The 20,546-nt window shown below is 39.5% G+C and overlaps 1 protein-coding gene across 1 annotated transcript in view; it reads right to left on the minus strand.

The window, feature by feature from the left end:
- Positions 1-8,437: 8,437 nt before the first annotated feature.
- LOC307252466 (uncharacterized protein) overlaps positions 8,438-20,546 on the minus strand; it is a 29,779-nt gene continuing 17,670 nt past the window's right edge. Inside the window, exons 4-16 of the mRNA XM_080030139.1 lie at positions 19,219-19,278; positions 18,555-18,767; positions 15,716-15,844; positions 15,529-15,574; positions 15,257-15,347; positions 14,217-14,358; positions 13,824-13,928; positions 13,031-13,118; positions 12,585-12,618; positions 11,853-11,927; positions 10,757-10,859; positions 9,855-9,994; positions 8,438-9,590 (exon numbers count right to left, since the gene is read on the minus strand). Coding sequence (XP_079886265.1) covers positions 9,464-9,590; positions 9,855-9,994; positions 10,757-10,859; positions 11,853-11,927; positions 12,585-12,618; positions 13,031-13,118; positions 13,824-13,928; positions 14,217-14,358; positions 15,257-15,347; positions 15,529-15,574; positions 15,716-15,844; positions 18,555-18,767; positions 19,219-19,278 — 1,353 coding nt within the window. The 3' untranslated portion in view covers positions 8,438-9,463. The remainder of the gene's footprint in view (positions 9,591-9,854; positions 9,995-10,756; positions 10,860-11,852; positions 11,928-12,584; positions 12,619-13,030; positions 13,119-13,823; positions 13,929-14,216; positions 14,359-15,256; positions 15,348-15,528; positions 15,575-15,715; positions 15,845-18,554; positions 18,768-19,218; positions 19,279-20,546) is intronic.

Below are 20,546 nucleotides of genomic sequence, written 5' to 3' on the forward strand. Positions count from 1 at the left end.
TGCTGATGTTTTGTACTTACATATGACATCTATATGAACATATATGGAGTTGTGCCCATATTGATTCTCAGATTTGCAGTAGTAGTTCCCTCTGTCCTCAGAGCTGATAGCGGTGAACATATGAATGCTTCCTGGTTTCTGAAACATTCTCTGGTTCTCCTTGTACCAGGTGTAGTTAGCTTCTGGGTTAGCATCACTGTTACAATTAAGAGTCAGTGAACTGTTCTCCACTATCTCACCAGAGGGACTCACTGACACAGAGAGAAGCTTTGGAGGATCTAGAGAATGTGTTGACAGAGATTACTCCAGGTTAAAGGTGTGTTACTACAGTTGCTCATATGGTTAACATACAATATACTGTGAATATCTGTGCGTAGCAGCATGTGAGATTATTTGTGACGGTTTACATATGGATCCCAAAACTGAATAAAATCTCCTGGAGCTGCTCAGTGAATAAAAGCAGAGTAAGAGTTTGAAGCAAGTAGAGCTGAAAAAAGATCAGTAAAAACGTATCCTACAAAGACTGAACTAAGCTGTTTATTGTTCTTAATGAAGATTTCTCACATTTTATATTAATGTTGATGTGTTCAGATATCTTCCTCCCCAGCTCATTCTCAGCTGTACAGTAATACATTCCAGAGTCAACGGACTGGATGGACCTGAAAACAAACTCTGCTTCTTTACTGAGAGATTGAAGGTGATTTCCATTCTGCTTGTACCAGGTGTATTTTGCTTCTGGGTTAGCTTCACTGCTACAGGTCAGATTCACTGAACTGCCCTCCACTATCTCACCAGAGGGACTCACTGACACGGAGAGAAGCTTTGGAGCATCTGGAGAAGATATAAACATGAATTAATTAAAGGTTAGTGTGCTATGACTAAACTAATATTTGGAAGAATCCAGTACAGTTAGAGTTTGTCATGTCATCGTGTATGTGTGTGTTTCTGTTCTGACACAAAAGTAAACTCACACACTGATGGAGAGGGAAAAACCTCATGTCCTTTCAAAGCACAAGAGATGTTGTCTCCAGGATTATACCGGCCTTTATAGAGGGATGCCTCCGCCGATCTTATCTTCTCTTTATTTCTTAACCAGACGTAGGACGAATGATCAGGTAAACGACATCTGCTGTAACAAAGCAGCTCTGCATATGTAATGGACTGGTGGACTGTTGTGCTGATCACCTGTATCTGAAGATCTGGATATGTGAGAAAAGAACAGAAATCATTGCTCTTTATCTTGAACTGAATAAGAATAAGAATGCATTTTGCATAATAAGTGACCTTTATAAAGTCCTGCAGCCTAACAAGATCTTATACAAATATTAACAGCAATGCAAAATGATGGCAAATATGTCACAAAGGCTCAATATTCAGCAAATTCACTAATTGTCAGATTGCTTAAATATAATGCTACAGTTTGTGTTCATAAGTACCTGTGACAGTCAGAGTTGTACCAGGTAAACTACTGATCCATTCAAAGCTTTGTGATTTGAATTTGAAGTGATATTCTGCTGAGTCGCTCTCTCTCAGGTCAGTGATCCTCAGAGTGGAGCGTCCTCTCTCTATTTCAAGAACACGAAAACGACCTGCACTAGGCTGTAATTGATAAACCCACTGATGATTATTATTAGGACTGAACCAGAGTATTGATGTGATGGATCCATAACTGTTGTAATTGCAAGAAATGTCCACTGATGATCCTTTGAAGGCACAGAGTCTTCTGTCAGTGTACGTCACTCTGTTGCAGGATTGACCATTGACACCTAAATGATAAAAAAAAACCTTGTTTGACAATTTTGAAACCAAAGTCGGTGAGGAGTCTCAATACGGGTATCCATATTAAGCAGACATGTAGTTAAAATGCTTCACCAGATGATTTTATGTTAGTGAAATATTATGTCGTAAACTCACACACTGGTGGAGAGGCGAACTCCTCCAGTCCCTTTACAGCACAAGAATAACTGTCTGCCCCATTGGTGTTTTCAACATAACAATTGGAATATATTTCCATTGGAATTTTCTGTGCATTTTTGTACCAGACGTAGGAAGGATTATCAGGTAGACGACAACTGCTGTGACATGTCAGTGTTGTCCGGGTATAATATCCTCCGCTCACCGTCACCTGGAGACCTGGATTTGTGAGGAAGGAACAGGAAGGAACAGATATAATTGCTTTCCAGCGTTTGAACTGGAATGATTAACTTGAATGAAAATGTTACCTGTGACAGACAAAGTGACTCCAGGTGATCCATTATATCCTGCATTGCGTTGGTTTGTGATGAATCTGAACGTGTACTCAGCTGAGTCGCTCTCTCTCAGGTCTGTGATTCTCAGGGTGCAGCTCTTCTCATAACAACTGTACTGAACCCGCCCTGCGTACTGTGACTCTGTGCTCAAATCCACCCGTTCACTATGCTTAAACTTAGTAAACCAGAATGTTTTCTTAACTGCAGCAACATGTTTGTTTATTTTATAGGGGTGTATGTAGGTGCTGGTCATTTCCACAGTTGATCCTTTTAGGGCACAGATCCTAGTTGGAGTGTAAGTCACTCCCCAGCCATTCTGAGCCTGTATCACTGTAACACAGAGCACAGCGAAAACTACAATCAAACTCAAAACAACATCAGGAGAAAGACTTGTACATTTGCAGTGGAAATGCTGTAATGCCATCCCTCTTTAAATCAGTGAGATTAAAGACAATCAAAGCTAGTTTTTGGGAAGGGGAGAGCAGACACACTTTACAAAACTGTCTCTGCCATCTTTTCTAGAAATGTGTTATAATTTCTATCATACAGTTGTAATATTGTTTGTTTTGCCTTTGTCTAATACATAAAGAAAAAAATATAGGTATACTATAAAAGTTATTTCATCTGGTTTATCGCAAAAAATGTCTATAAACACAGAGGCACTTTCTGCTGCAGGGTGTGAATGGAAACTTTAGACATGCGGAACACTGAGCTGTGGGCGACATTTGTGGTATGTAAATCACACAAACAGACTCATTCTAGACAGGGAGGGGTAGCCACAACTACAGAGGTGTAAAACAAAAGCCCCTCAAATGTATTTGTCTGATGCAGTTAATCACAATAATAATATCCAGTAATCAACAAGCAGTCATTGCTGTGACTTTAAGTTGTTTCAAGCACTTTGCAACTCCAACTTTACAGTGCAGTAACACTTGATACAGACTCATGCTATCTTCACATTGTACCGTATGTCTTGTATGTATTATACTATCAGAGTTCTAAATATTTTCTGGCTAAAGTTAAGTTTCAAGGATTGCAGGATGATTCCGAAAGTTCCACAGAGGAAGTCATTTTATTCTGTAAATTATTCAGAGGGTTTTATTAGGGTTGTGGAAGGAAGTCACAACTGTAATACATTAACACAAGTTAACGTATTACAGTTGTAACCCTAATCCACACAAAATCCACCAAAAAAATCATCTTTGTTACATTGGAGGGGTAAACAATGTTTTAGAAAAATAGTTTAGAAAATGTATCGTATTAAGTTAAATGTTTTCTGAAATGACACCGATCTCTGTCGGTTGTCCTTTAAAAAAAACATTGATTTAAAGGAAGAGAAGTGAATGTCTGCTGTTGCAGGGATTGTACCAAATTGCATAACATCACCTATAAAATATTTTTATCCACCGTCCTCTTTTCCAATTTCTAAAGTGTTCTAACTGCATTACAATATAAATGTAGATGTTCAGTACCTTGTATAGAGAGAAGGACGACAACAAATCCACTGACTGCTGCTGTTAAACTCATGGCTGCTCCTCACGTCTCTGTTACATCCACAGGTAGATCACATATATGAGAAATACTGTGTGTTAGATGATCACACTAAACGTTTGTTTCAACATATCTGAGGGCGATGTGGTCTTTAGATAGTTTGTCTCACTGTGGTTGGCACAGGGGGGTTGTATGAATATCAAGCTGTTAAAAGCTAGGCTGGCTTCCTTCCTCTTCACATATTAATATGCATGAGCAGACAAATTCCTGTAAGCCCCAAGTCAAAAAGAAGAAATGATTCTTACTTATGTTATGCAAATGATGCATTAACTTCCTAAAATAGTCTTCATAAAAATAACAGTGAGATAGTTACTTTGTGGCCTGGTAGTTCATATGAGTTTTCGTGAGGGGAAAACAACTAAAATAAACTAGAAGTTCGGTACATTTATTTACAGTCCCAGTTCTCTTATAATAACTGAACCACAAATAGAGATATACGTTTATATAGTACTCTGGACTCGGCCTATTGTGTTAACTAAAACTGAAGGTGAAACAATTGATTTTTCATCTGAATAACCATTTATTTACCATCGTATTGAGTTAGCCAAGCACATTTTAAAACAGTAGCTGAAGTTGGCTGACAGCTAAGGGCTGTGTGTACATCACCTCAAGGCTCTATCGACTTAAGAACTGATCCAGTTTAATATTGTGAACAGAGTTTACAGTTGTTCAACAGTTTTGAAAATTAACTGCTCCGATCAGTGAGAGTGTAGGTTGAGTTGCGGTTGGCTTCTGGTACCACACTTCCTGTTTAGCTCGTCTCGAGGAGTTGTGGGTTTCATTCAAAGGAACTTCCAACTCAGTTATTATTATTTACAAACATGCTTCAGTCAGCCCTGCAGACAGTTATTCTCTCATGTAGATTAAACAAGACGTGTTCCATTCGAGCAACACCATTAAGGTAGCAATATCAACAATGTTTAGACATTTATAATAAAGAGCACAATCTGGGTCGGGGTATCAATGTGTAGTTTGTGTTTGTAATTTCTCTCTGACAAGTCACTGCAAGACTTCAAAACTTTTGATTATTTTATAATTTTCATCTATTTATATATGTATTATTTTCTTGGTTATATGGTATTACCCTGTGTATTGATATTGTTTTTTATGATTACACTGATAAATCAGCAGCAGAGAAGAATTTGAGTGATGAAAGGGCCAGAGCTCCACGTCATCTGAGACAAATTTTATCAAAGTGAAAATAATGGAGAGACAGAAAAATGTCAGAGCAAACAAAGAGCTTGATATTTTATTTGTGTTCATTAGCGATATATACAAATATGATTGGGATAAATTAATTTAAAAAAGTTTGTTCAAAGCTGAAATAAAAAAACTGGCTGCACATTACCGCCCCCTGCAGCAGGGAAAAGGAACTGAAATGATGTTCAGATGACAGACTTATTGTGGAAGCCCAATCTCCTACTCTCAGGCCAGAGATACAGGTCACTCACATTCAGGACTGAGAGAGTCATATCGAATTGTCTGCCCACATCCATCAGACTTATGAACAGTTGATCTATTTATTTATAGAGTCCTAAACCAACACATGCCTTTCCTCAATGACTACTCTAACTCTAATCTTACAAGTCTTCACCTTAAAATGTCATAATTTACATTGTATTTCCCCCTAAAAAGGAGACGAGTCCCCATAATGTCAGTGTGTAAGCTGAGTCCCCACATTACACATAAATGTGTACAAAAACAAAAAATATGAAGCAAAAACGTGTTCTTTTTATCTTGTATGTTTGCTGGTTTATTTATTTCGAACAAGTGTGAAAATGACACAAAAATAGAAAGATAAAATTAAGACGTAACAAATAGATATAAAAGTGAATATGTTCAACAAAATCTCTGTATCTACACAAATAGTTTGTTCTAAACGGGTTTAGGATGAAGTATAAAAAAAATGCTAGTCCTACTCCTTCTTTACACTTTTTCAATCAAATCATATGAAAATTAAAATTAAAAACTAAACTAAAGAAAAAAGGAAAGATCAATTGCATGGAAACAAATGTATGACACAACATAAGCCGACCAATGCACCCATTCATATATTACAAACTGACATGAGCTGACATGATGCTGAGACGACAGAGTTGTTGTGGACTCTGGGGTTGTATTGCAATGAGCCACATGAATAACATTTAAATGTAATCATTTACATGTTGACACTTGCATTTTCCCCCTAAAAGGAGACGAGTCCCCGTAATGTTGATGTGTAAACCGAGTCCCCACATTGCACATAAGCGTGTAAAAAAAAAGCACTGTAATGCTGGTTACAAATTGTTTGAATTATTTTTAGCTACACTATATATAATGGTGCACAACACAATAACGCTCTCACCACTAACCTCGAGCGCCCCCATAAAATCATATTTAATAATTTTATTCAAGAAAAAAAATGTCTGCCTTAGAATATAAATGTAGATGTTCAGTACCTTGTACAGAGAGAAGGACGACAACAAATCCACTGACTGCTGCTGTTAAACTCATGGCTGCTCCTCCCGTCTCTGTTGAATCGACAGGTAGATCACATACATGAGAAATCCTGTGTGATAGTTGATGTTGATAGTTGTTATCAGGGGCGTAGCACCAAATTCTGGGCCCCTATACAAAAAGTCCTGATGGGCCCCCTGAAAGGCGGTCTTACAATACACTTGGCTCTCTGAGCCAGACAACTCCACAATACATTTATTTGAGGAATGACGAAATCATTACTTTTACCAGTGTTTCCCCTAGAAAATGTCTTAGTGAAGGTGGTCACTGGCCAGGGTCACAGGAGGCGCGCCGCAGCGCGCCGCAGCGGACATTTTGGGGGTATTTTGCTCAAAGATGCCAATGCGCACTATAGAAATAAACAACTGTTTATTTGAATACAAAAATTCAACAGACACTGACCTTACAGTTGTGCAATTTTGTTTGCTATGTGCAGGTAAAATTTTACGGACAGTACAAAACACAATTAAAGAAAACTTCTACTGTTTTGGTGCAATACTATGCAGACACACTAAATACAAATAATAGACCATACACTTGTGTATGCACATCAAGTGCAAATTCAACTTTTTAAAGTTCCTTTATGGATGGGGGGGCTGTGATTATTGTGGACAATAGGCCTAATGTGATGTGATAGCCTATAATTCATTAATGGTTATTATTAGCCTACTTGCTTGATTTCTTTTTAAATACAGAGGTTATTGGTCGTTTTGGAACATGTCTTTCCCAATTTAAAACATAAAAATAAAGCAGCATTGAAAATTCAGAAAATAAATCTTGTTGGCCTACACTAGCATGCTGTTCTACAAATAACTCAATAGTTGAAATAATAAATACAATGTGTTTTCCCCTTAAAATGTCTAAATGCATTTCAAAGACAGTAACAACAGTGTGGCACTTCTTTAAACTTACTAAAACTTGCAGGGGCCATCACTCTCATGTATTTATCAGACTTTTCTCTGCGCTTTCTGAGCTGATAGATAGATAGGTTGTGTTGCCACAGTGATGTGGAGTCTTAAACTGTTCTAGCTTTGCCAGCACTTATTTGGTGGGCCCCCCTCTGCCTTGGGCCCCCCGTGACTGTCGCACTTTCCCCCGCAGTCCGTCGGCCCTGGTTGTTATGGTTGACCACAAACCACCTTTCCACATATAGTAGGGGGCTGTGTTCTTTGAACACCGTTTGTCTCACTGTGGCTGGAACAGCGGCTTTGGACAAATGTCGGCCTGTTTACAGCTGGTCTACATTCCTTCCTCTTTACATTATTAATATGCATGAACAGACCAATTCCTGTAAATCCCCAAGTTCAAGTAAAGAAATGCTATAATTCTTAAAACACAAGTCATGGAAATGTATAGGGAGATAATTACTTCATGGCCTGTTCGTGTAGTGCCTATGACAAAAACCAAATGTATCTAAAAGTTCAGTGAATGTATTTACAGCCCCAGTCCTCCTATAATAACTGAACCACACACAGCGATATAATGTACCTAAAGCACTCTGGTCTCTGTATATTGTGAACAAGTGAAGGTGAAACACAGATAAGATAGATTTGTTTTCATTCGATTAACCCTATTTATACCATCGTATTGAGAGAGACAAGCTGTGTGCGAATCACCTCTGAAATGTATAACTAACTGGTCAGATATAACGTTGTGAACAGAGTGTACAGTTAACCTCAAGGTCAATGACAAGCCAAAGCTCTGATCTGTGCCAGCAGATGTTGAGATGTGGTTGGCTTCTGGCACGTCACCGCTTCCTGTTTGAGCGTCTCAAGGAGTCGTGGGTTAAATTCAAAATAACTTCCGTCATGCCAGCAGACAGTTACCGCTCTCATGCAGATGAAATAAGACGTGTTCCATTAGCACCACACCATGAATGTAGCGATAGCAACAGTGTTTATTCCAAGACGGCAAGCTATGATTGGTCGGGGTATCAATGTGTAGTATGTCATGTCTCTCAGACAATTTACTGCAAAAACTTCATGAGTCTAATCTGACACTGTGACCAACTAAACAACGTGTGAATATATTTTCCCACCATTGCAACACATAGCAAAGATGTATGATTCAAGAAAGTGTTTAGTAAACCATTTGAATTTGTGTTTTATTTATTTATTTATTTTGTGAAAATACATGTACAGTACACATTTCAAAAAGTTGGATCTCTTTTGTAACACTATGAAAAATAGCTCTGGACTGTTTCAACTGTCGTGTCACAGATTTTTCGGGACTTATTTGGTCGTGTTTCCAATATGGTTCAACCAAACGTATTAGTCCCAGGTAAATCCTTTTCATGACGGATGACATTCTTCCCACAAATAAGGGACGCAGAATCCAGGAGTTCATCATAGGGGTTTCTCTTGGATCCAAATGAAGTGTGAGTGTGAGTGGGCCTATGTGAATGTGTGTGAATGTGTGTGTGTGTGTGTGTGTGTGTGTGTGTGTGTGTGTGTGTGTGTGTGCGTGCGTGCGTGTGTGTGTGTGTGTGTGCGTGCGTGCGTGCGTGCGTGTGAGTGTGTGTGTGTGTGCGTGCGAGTGTGTGCGTGTGTGTCAAATGAAGCTGCGAGACTTCTCATCAATGGCACGTTCAATAAATTAAATTCCTTTGGGGAGATCCTTATGTTAGGCATTTTGTGGCATAGTATTAAACTTCTGTCTTTCTGAGGTTGTAAAAGTTCTCAGAGTCACAACCTTTATCACACACATGCCATATCTGACTCTCTCTCTCTCCATCACAAACTCCAGTTGTCTGTGTACTCCCTTCTTTCTTTCTCTCCTTCTCCTCTGAAAAGTGTTTCCAGGGGCGCTCCGGTGGCGTAGTGGATAGAGCGCGTACCATATCGGCTCCGGCCTTCGTTGCAGTGGTCGCGGGTTCAAATCCGACCTGTAGACCTTTACTGCAAGTCATCCCCCCTCTCTCTCTCTCTGTCTCTCTCTCTGTCTCCCCATTTCAACTCTGTACTATCCAATAAAGCTTGAAAATGCCAAAAAATAATCTTTAAAATAAAAATAAAAAACATCACGTGTCTCCATATCTGTTGTGGCCAATAGCCGCGACTTAACATCAATCAGAGCATCTTGTAGTCCTCTCTCTTTCCTTATAAGTCTTTCTTTAATGTGCCATGGTGCCTTACGTTACAGGTGACATGGTTAGGGTTAAAGGGTTGTCACGGTTTCTTGTCCCGACCTTGATGCTCTGGTATGTGTTTGAAGCGGCACTTGTCGCCGTAGAAACAGCCCGTCGTCAGCCAGTAGAAGCACTCGTCTCCGTTTATAGGCGCACACCCTCTGGACCTGCATGGACAGAACCACAGGAAAAGATCCATGGTTCATATTCACGGATAAATACACACAGACATACAGTACATTCAGACACACACACACACACACACACACACACACACACACACACACAGACACACACAAACAACTACACACATACACATACAAGCACACACACACACACACACACACACACACATACAAGCACACACACACACACACTTGGACTTGCAAAGAAAGCAGCACACAGATACAGTGTGCAGTGAGTGTTAGTACCCTATGGCAGCTTGGCTCTGCTGTGTGCCTGTGTTGGTGGGACCGAGGCCGGGGTTGGTCCTCTGAACAGGGGGCAACGTCCGCTGGTTCCAACGGTCCGGGTACCTCATCACCAGCTTACTGCCCCCCAGATCAACACCCTGGAAGGGACGAAAGAGCAAATTTTTAATTTTTTACAGGTAAATCCCATTGAGACCGAAGACTCTTTTGCAAGGGAGACCTGTTCCTATTTACACGTTACCATTCACACACACATTCATACACCGATAGCAGGCTTTAACTATCGACATTCACACGAGGCATAGTGGGTGAAGGGTCTTGCCCAAGGAAACAACAACCATGACACAGGTGGCAGGGCGGGAATCGAACCGCCAACCCTTCGATCATTGGCCGACCCGCTCTACCACCGGGGATCGAACCGCCAACCCTTCGATTCATTGGCCGACCCGCTCTACCACCTGAGCCACAGTCGCCCCAACATTTGAAAGTTGATCAAATTTATTAATTTAAATTGAAGTTAAGATAATCCCTGCGTTCCAAATCACATACTTTTTCTTTTTTCTATACTACATACTAAAGTACAGAAGAGTATTAGGGCCTTGGGTGAGAAAAGAAAATCAGATAAGGAAGGTTTTTTTTTCATTAAGTCGAAAAAATGTCAAGAATAAAGAATAAAGATATGTGTATTTTAAGCATATTGCAATTGACGTGCATGTATTGGGACATCCTAAATCTTTTTCTGGCATACTAAATAGTATGGAAGTATGGGTATAGGAACGCAGTTGATAGTGGGAATGAAAAAACATCAGGTAAAGTTTTTTAACCTGAAAAATGTAACCTTATCATTGAGTGTGTGTGTGTGTGTGTGTGTGTGTGTGTGTGTGTGTGTGTGTGTGTGTCACCTGCAGCCCCTCCAGGGCCATGGCGGCCATGTTAGCGTTCTTGAAGTTGACGAAGGCGCAGAATCGCTCGTGAAGAACTCTGATGCTCTCAATCTCACCAAACCTGTAACCAGGGAAACAGAGCAATCTAGCCTACAGCAGCAAAGCACTGTCAAAGTCATGCTGAGTCTGCGTCATATACTGTATACTATATAATCGGAGCCTCGCTCTGATTGGTCAAAGTGTACAGCTCATGTTAACTTTGACCAATCAGAAATCACATACCCCAGCTTTAAATGACAATATTTTTATTGTGAATTTGTTAGAAATGTTGTCAGTAGTTTATATTATCAAACCAAAATGTTCATTCTACTCTAACATATGCCTATAAAGAGTAAAACAAGAGACACTGAACATTTGGAGTGGTCTCTTGTTTTTTTCCAGAGCTGTATATACCGTGTTGAAAGTGGAGTCTGCACTCGTGTCTTGATTATCACATCTTATTATCTAGTCAGCTCCATGAGAAATAACAGATGCCCCACATTCCTTCTAGCAAAAGATGTGTCCTATTAAGCAGTTCATTTTTATTTTGACATATTATTTATTTTATTTTTCACATATTTATTTGCATTTTCCTTGTTTTTTTTCCAGTTCTTATTAGCCTATATTTAAAGTCCAAAGTAATTGTGTTGAAAGACACACTTTACTGTTGCACAGTCGCGACCCCATGAAAGTCGGTCAGCATACTGAACCCCCAAAGGCCAATTCTGAGCAAGGAAAAACACTGACATCGTTGTACTTCTATCTATGTGAGGACACTCATTGGCATAATGCATTCCCTAGCCCCGTACCCTAACCCTAAACCATCAGAACTAAATGCCTAGCCCCAACACTTACACTAACCCTAACATAAACCTAATTCATACCTGAACCTTAAAACCTGGTCTCAAACGGGCATTTGAAGAAGTGAGGACCAGGCAAAATGTCCTCACTTTCCAAAAATGTCCTCACTCTGATGGTTTAAAGCTTAAGTTGGTCCTCACAGAGATGCTTGTAAAAGTACACACACACACACACACACACACACACACACACACACACACACAGACATGTTTACATTTTGAAGAGATCCCAGACGTCTTTCTCTGTAACTTCCAATGTAATGTTCCCAACCCACAGAGAGCGACAGAACCTGGTAGATAGAAAGAGGAAGAATGTTTGGGGAAAAGAGAGGGAATAAAAAGTGAAGGATGAGAACAAAAAGAGTCAAAGTAAAGTAACAATCCCATGATAGGATAATGTGAGAGAAAGTGAATATTTTTTCTATTATTTTATCCATCAAATGCTATCCGACAAAGAAACTAAAGCCATTACTACATTAACATGATCATCTTTTTATCACCCACATTAGACATTGTGTTTTATTAAACTTAAAGAGAGTAGATTCCGTTAATATTTCTATACAGAAACATACAGCTCTGGAAATAACTAAGAGACCGTTTCAAATATTTTCTTAAATCGCCATCTCTATATTAATTAATGGAAATGCTCTGGTTGAAAATATGTTTTGCATTTATTAGAAATCTTGTCAGTAGTCTATAAAAAAAATAAAAAAAAATAATTTACTCAAGCACCTGGCTATAAATAGTAAAACCAGAGACACTGATTATTTTGAGTAGTTTCTTAATTTTTTCCAGAGCTGTATAACATTAGTTGGTGTTTAAAACGACCCAGTATTGCAGGTCATACATAACATTCACGCCCCCAAAACATATTCTGTATATTCTTTAATATTTTAACGTGATGGGTGTTGTCTATGTGTAGCTATTGCTTCTAATTATAAACCTACCCGCTCTGGTCCAGCTGAGAGGTTTGCTTCAGTGCTGGAAATAAGAGACAGGAATTATCAATTCAAAAAAGCTTTATTGGCATGACATGTGTGGTACAAACAGTGTTGCCAAAGCGTTACAATATTATAAATATTACAAATAACACAAATATGACTAACTAATTATCACCATCAATGAGATTCATATTCATATATTTCACTCTCCATGTATTTAATAATGTCTCTTTCTTGCTGTCATTGTTTACTGTCTGTAGTATCAGCATGTTTCTGCTATTGAGGTCTGATATGACTGTAACTTAGAGCAGTGCTGCCGCCGTGTGGACAGAAGTGGTGTGTGTGTGTGTGTGTGTGTGTGTGTGTGTGTGTGTGTGTGTGTGTGTGTGTGTGTGTGTGTGTGTGTGTGTGTGTGTGTGTGTGTGTGTCTGTGTGGTGCATGCGGCTCTTACTTTTGGCCAATGGGGAAGTGATGACCGCTTCAACAGTGGTGAACTTCTCCAGCAGCAGTTTACTCTGCTCCTCCTCAAAACCTAACTCCTAAAATGAGTTTAAAAAAAATACTGTTGAAAAACACAAAAAGGTATAAGCACTTTGAATTATTATTTTTTTTTAAGATAATTTTTGGGCATTTTCAAGCTTTATTAGATAGTACAGAGTTGAAAGGGGGAGACAGAGAGAGAGAGAGAGGGGGGATGACCTGCAGTAAAGGTCCACGGGTCGGATTTGAACCTGCGACCACTGCAACGAAGGCCGGAGCCAATATGGTACGCGCTCTATCCACTACGCCACCAGAGCGCCCCTTAGCACATTGAAGTTAACTCTCTATCCTGTCGAAATGCCATGAAGCAAGTTACTAAATCAACGTTTACAAAACTCAGCAACTTAATTTCAACTCTGATTGAAGGCATTTTTGTTTATTGTATTTTTGTGCTTTTCATTTCATTTTGTATTTTTGATATGGTTAATTTTTATTTGATATGTCTGAAATAAATTAAATCAATCAATCAATCAATCAATCCATATAACTAAAACTTCTTATTGAAAATCTTCCTAACATAATGACATTTATTTACATCATTTAACAGCAACTTCATTTCAACACTGACAGAAGGCCTTTTCAAGTGTTGAAATGACGTTGCCCCTGGTTTGCAGTGCAGTGCCTTTGGGTAACTTGAGTTCATAGACTTTTAATAGCAGCCTGAGGGAAAGTGGAGCCTTCCAGGGGCTTGTCAAACGTCTCACCATGAGCTGCATAACGCGACAGGCTGAGAGTTTACTGGAGGCTTCCTTACAGCGCCGATCCAACTTCAACACCTGATCCATGGCCCTCTCTGCCTCGTTGTAACGCTGAAATACACACACACACACACACACACACACACACACACACGGGCAAGCAAACACACAAGCGCAAACAAACACACACGCACGCACACACACACATACACACAAACATACACACAAGCGCAAACACACACACACACACACACACACGTCACCAGCTACAAATATGAAACATGACAATACACTCTACTTGATGAAGGATTGAAAGTACTTTTAATTTGACCCATATACAGTATATATTTATTTTTTACATTGCCCAGGTGGTGTGTTGTAAACAAAGATGTCGCTAACCTGTAACCCCATCAGGGCACACCCCTTACGAAAGTATCCCTTGGGCCAATCCGGAGCCAGCTGGATGGACCTCTGAGCGTCTTTAAGGGCAGCGGAAAACTGCTCCAGGCACCAGTAACAGTACGAGCGATTCCCATAGAACCTGAGACACAGTCACATGGATAGAGAGATTTATTTAAAGGTGGAGGGGTCATGGTGTAGTGGTGGTTAGAGGCTCAATCTTCTTCACAGCAGACCCCGGGGTTAGAATCCGGCCCGTGGTCGTTCTCTACATGTCATTCCCCCTCTCTGCCCCATTTCATCTCTGTCTCTATTATCTTTCTGATAAAAGCAATAAGGGCAAAAAATTATATATATAAAAAATATATAAAAAAAAAAGTTTAAGGAGAGAGAGAGGTGGTACGATCAGGAGAGAACAGTGTTATGGTGCGTTTGTGTGTTGGGGTCAGAATTCACATTTCAGTTGTGAAAAACCAGACTCAGCCCCTCAGTTTGAGATTTGGTTAAGGGAACTAATGGGCATCCTACATGTAGAGAGGGTGAGATATGAACTGTCCGTCAACTCTCAGAAGTTCCTCGCCTTATCATACGATTGTTGTTGTTGTAAGTATTGTCTGTATTGTCTGCTTAACTTGAAGGAATACTTCACCCATACGGAACCGGCGTTCAATCATTATAAAATCACTTTTATAATATAATGAATGAGGTTTTTCTTCCCTCAGTCTTCCCTCAGTCTTCCCTTGGCCCAGCTGTCCTGTTAATCCTAACCCTACATTTTTAAAGAAGTGATGTCACATCTGTAAAATGTAGGGTTAGACAGTGAGACCATAAAACACTCTTTCTGCCTTTTCTCAGGCTAGGATGAACTGATTTCTAAAATGTTTGCACATTTATACTTACTACATAGGATCTCAGAGTTCAATACACCTTCATATTCCCACCGGTGAAGTAGGGCTTTAACTGTGTTTTGTCAAAACATGTTAACTTATGTAAAACCACCAAAAATAAAAGTTTCAAAAATAATTCCCATTGTATCTCACCTGTGGTCCTTAGGGTCGCAGTAGATGGCTTCTGTAAACATGTCCACTGCCTGGCTGTACAGGCCTCGTCCAAACATCTGAATGCCCTGCACTGGACCATGGACACACACACACACATGTATGAAGTGTCTATGCACTTCATACGTGTCTAATAAAAGCATAAAATGCCCAAAAAATTATCTTTAAATTTTCTTCAACATAAAAATGATGTCTATCTCTCCTGCACCACAGTCATTCCAGGGGCACAAGGTTCATCTAAAGAAGGTCAATACCTGTAAGAGCTTCCCCCCTCCTCTTCATCTCCTCTGTGGTCTCCACCTGCAAACACAACAGTCTTTACCATGAGTGTGTGTGTGTGTGTGTGTGTGTGTGTGTGTGTGTGTGTGTGTGTGTGTGTGTGTGTGTGTGTGTGTGTGTGTGTGTGTGTGTGTGTGTGTGTGTTTGTGTTTGTGTGTGTACCTGGCTGTTCCGGGCCTCGTTCTCCTTGTTCTCTCTGTACATCTGTGTTGTTCTGTTCTTCAGGCCTTTCAGTTTGATGTGACTCGCGGCTTTGGCCACAAACGCGCTGCTGACGTCCCACTCTGGCTCCTGGGACACGATGAAGCAACACACACACACACACACACACACACACACACACACACACACACACACACACACACACACACACACACACACACACACACACACACACACATACACACACACCTCTCAATACCAAACCATGACAGCATGTTACTGATTTAAAGACCTACTTCACCGATGGAAGTATGAAGGTGTGTTGAACTCTTGAGATCCTATGTAGTATAAATTTGCAATTTTTTTAGAAATCGGTTCATCCTAGCCTGAGAAAAGGCAGAAAGAGTGTTTTATGGTCTCACTGTCTAACTCTACATTTTCCCATGTGTGACATCACACATGGTAAAATGTAGGGTTAGGATTAACAAGACAGCTGGGCCAAGGGAAGACTGAGGAAAAACTGAGGGAAGAAAAACCTCATTCATTATATTATAAAAGTTATTTCATAATGAGAGAACGCCGGTTCCGTATGGGTGAAGTATTCCTTTAAAAAAAAAGACATCTACTCTGACCACATGCTGATTCAAACGCTAAATAAATCAACATGGGATATTTTTGAACGCACGTCTCTATTATCCATGTGGTTCACAGATGTTCACTGTTGTTCACCTGCACGAAGTACAGATAAGTATTACTCACAATAGTTCGGAGCTGAAAGCCAAATGGTCATGAATCAAACCTCCATTCCAGTGATTTGTATATCACTTTCCCCACACATCTTGGCCTGATTAAAGTGACGACTTACAATTTTTTCAAATCGTTTCCAGCCTTGGATCTTGAATGCCAGGGAGTCGGAGTAAGTCAGTCCTTGTTTTACACTTATCTTCTTTGAGTCTTCTTTTTTTTATATATATTATTTTTTTGGCTTTTTCTTACTCTGACTCCAATACCCATACTTTCTGCTATTTAGTATGGTAGAACAAAGATTTAGTATGTATGTTCCAATTGTAGCCTTCTGCATCCTAACTAGATTCTTTTTATGATCAGATGTAGTATGCAGAATAGAAAAAAGTACAAGGGTATGGGATGTGGAACGCAGGGTCTGTTTGGTTACTTGTTTTATTTTGAAGGAGTGAATTCAATTTGTACTTATTTGAGTGAATTTAATAATAATAATAATAATCTAAGCGAATTCAATTAATGGTTGATTTATTTTGAAGGACTGAATGTTACACCCACTTCCTCTGATGTCCTGTGGTGCAGTTGGCGGTTGAATAAATATTATGCTGGGATGCGACATATAGGGGAGAGTGGGGTGAGTTGTGCAACTTTTTACTCAAAGTGATTTTAAAGTGAGGCCTTGACAGTTATGTCTCCAACTCAAATATGTACATATATTTCAGGATGCTGTGCATCCCTGGCAATAAAAACTTTGGATCTGGAATAAACTGTTTAAGAAATATAGCTTTCGGAAAAAAAGTTGTCTTGTCGCACAAATCACCCCACAACGTGGGGTGATTTGTGCATTTGGAGAAAATAAGATGGGGTGAATTGTGCCAATTTATATATATCTCAAAAACTGTAATGCAAGACAAATCCATTAGACAATCACTTATTTAAGGTGTATTTAAAGTAAATAAAGTAAATAGTTGACAAAGATTGAAGGTACATTTTCTTAAACAAGGCCTAGCAGATCTAGGTGGTTTTGCCTGCAAAGCTCACAATGACAAAGTCACCATCATCATCTTTCTGGCCATCTGAACTCTCATCAGTGGTGTCGTTAAGTGGAATTGAGATGTCACTCTCTTCTGAGCTACTGTAGACAATCACTTTCTTTTGGTGACCAGCGTATACAGCCATGCCACTGGCACAACTCTCAGAAATGTACTTTGCACTAGTTGCTCCGTGCTTGTGGAACCAACTGCCACCTGACAAATGTGATTCCCCCTACATTTCTGCCTTTAAATCAAGGCTCAAAACCCATATGTACACCCTGGTGTTTCCTCCCCATTAACCTCTGCACTACTTACTTACCTCTGCACTACTATCTGTGTTTATGTGGATGTATGGGCTTTACGTCTTTTATTTTGGTTATTGTTATTTTACCTTCATTGTTTACCTACTGAATGCACTATGTACAGCACTTTGGACAGTGCAAACTGTCATAAATGTGCTTTTATAAATACATTTTACTTACTTACTTACTTACTTATAACTCACCTAGGCCCTTTGGCACAAATCACCCCAGCCCCAGAATTTTGGATAATAGGCATGATGCAGCAATTTAGGGCTGACATCGTGCTAACTATATAGACTCAAAGTGTAGCTTACCAAAGCACTAAAACATGTGTCAAATGTTTTCAAACGTGTCTATAATTGTTCAGACACAATAATTAAAAAACCTTGATCATGGAAATTTTACTTTGAAAGGCAAAACACAGTTTTTTGAGCTTAAATGTGCTTATATCTTATTCCTTGTGTCTCCCTTCTTTACAGGATGAGTCAAATGGATGGCTCTTCTTAAATATGTGGTCACATTTCCAATTTCTTCCACGGTTTTCTAGAAACAAGGGGTTTTGCAACTTCCAAAATGCACAACTCACCCCACTCTCCCCTATATATATAAAAGCAAGAGGCAAGATCAAGGTGCAATGTTATGATGAAATAAATAAGTAATAGTATGTCCCAATTGTAGCCTTCTGCATCCTAACTAGATTCATTTTAAACAGGGTCTGTTTGGTTGCTTATTTTATTTTGAAGGGCTGACTGTTAGACCCACCTCTTCTGCGGTCCTGTGGTGCAGCTGTTGGTGGCCCTTGCTGTGTGTGGTCGTCATGGCACTGGGGAGGTGGTCCATGTTTCCTCTGTGTCTGGGACCAACAGACGTCCAGACCTCCTCCACCACTCTCTCTCTCTCCTCCTCCTCCACCACTCTCTCGCTCTCCTCCTCCTCACTGTCGCTCTCTGTCACGTCTCCGGCAGCTTCCTCTTCCTGTTTTAAAGTTTAAATTACACCAAGAAGCAGAAGTCTCATGTTCATACAGGAGGTTATGGGGGTATTATGATAACATAAGGTAAAAAGCTGTCAGAAAAAAATAAACATATTCAAAACAAATAGAGGGGTTACTGTTTATTTTTCTTTGTCTGTTTTTTGTTGTTGCACATTTTAACTGTATAATTTTATGTCAACTCCTGCAAACTAAAGGTTGAAATAGAAAAACTTTAAATTTTTCTGATATTTTAGTGTATTTTGACGGTCCTCAATAAGGATTCAATAGAACCATTCAAAACCCAAATTTGAATTTTTCACTTCTTTCTGGCGGTGATACATTAATCAGTAGAGATGGCTGAAAGAACATATGGCATCGTAGAAACTCTGTAAGGCACTGTACACTAATGAAATAGTGAAATAACATCAGAGGCCAGATGAAGTGTGATCTCACCTGCTCTGAAGCGTCCTCCATCCTCTCCTCTCTCTCTATCTTCCTGCGTTCCTTCTGCCTCTGTAGGGAGCAAGGCAAGTTTATTTCTATAGCAACAATTCAGACACAAGGCCATTCAAAGTGCTTTACAGGGGCATGAAATACATCAAGTTTAAAATACATCGAGTATAGAATATAGACATTAGAAAAGAGAATGTAAAATATGACTTTAACCTATTTCTGTGGGACTCTAACCCACTGTATTTACCAAACAGGACTAGAAATAAATATGGGATGGCACACACACACACACACACACACACACACACACACACACACACACACACACACACACACACACACACACACACACACACACACACACACACACACACACACACACACACACACACACACACACACACACACACACACACACACACACACACACACACACACGGACACAGATGTGGGACAGGGTACAGCCAGTTTTAAATACCTTTCTAATGACACTTGAAATTTAATTTAATGCCAACGTCCCAAGGCTATAGGGGCAAATGTAGGACGGGTAAAATAGAAAAGCTGATGCATTTGAGTGTACTGTAATGAAAATACTCACATTGATATACTGTAACACTAAATCTGTGAAGAATACGTTTACTTTTAATAAACAAAATCAAAAAAAGTGCTTATTTATCACATCACAATGATTTTGATAATGTACAAAAAAGTGACTTTTTGATTCCACCTTTGTAAAGGACCTTCCACACTTTGCAGCAAAACTCAATACTTTTTGTGACGGGAGAATTAGTTCCAGTGATGTTTTACTTAGACATCTGTGAATTGTATAATGTTCACACCTTCTGTTAGTTAAGTGCCATTTATAAGGGGCGGGCAATAAAGAATGTTCTTGGGAAAACAGCTCCCAAGACTTCCTCGAGAGTTTAATTGCTTTATGACCTAAACGTATGTTAAGGTGTTTTCTATCATGTGTTTACCAAATGGATGTATTTGTGTTGACACGTAAACTGATGTAACAGATGTAAACACATTTAACTGCATATAAGGCTGCACGTTTGAAGTGATGTTTGTCATTCCTCCGACCCTCATTCATGGGAAGAGTGGTCTGACCCTTTTCAGCTGAATCGCATTTTGATTTCTGTTTGTTTTATCTACTTTTATTATTTAATTTTTTCATTTTTTTTCATTTTCCTTTATTTAACCTCGAAAGATCAATTGAGGGGTGACCCTCTTTTACAATGACGTCGAGTTTGTACAGATACACAATATACAATGAGAATACATAACAAGTTTACACACACACAGACAACAACAATTTAAAACATTCA

The sequence above is a fragment of the Ammodytes marinus genome (genome assembly GCF_949987685.1).
Source record: "Ammodytes marinus genome assembly, chromosome: 6".
Classification (NCBI taxonomy): Eukaryota; Metazoa; Chordata; class Actinopteri; order Uranoscopiformes; family Ammodytidae; genus Ammodytes; species Ammodytes marinus.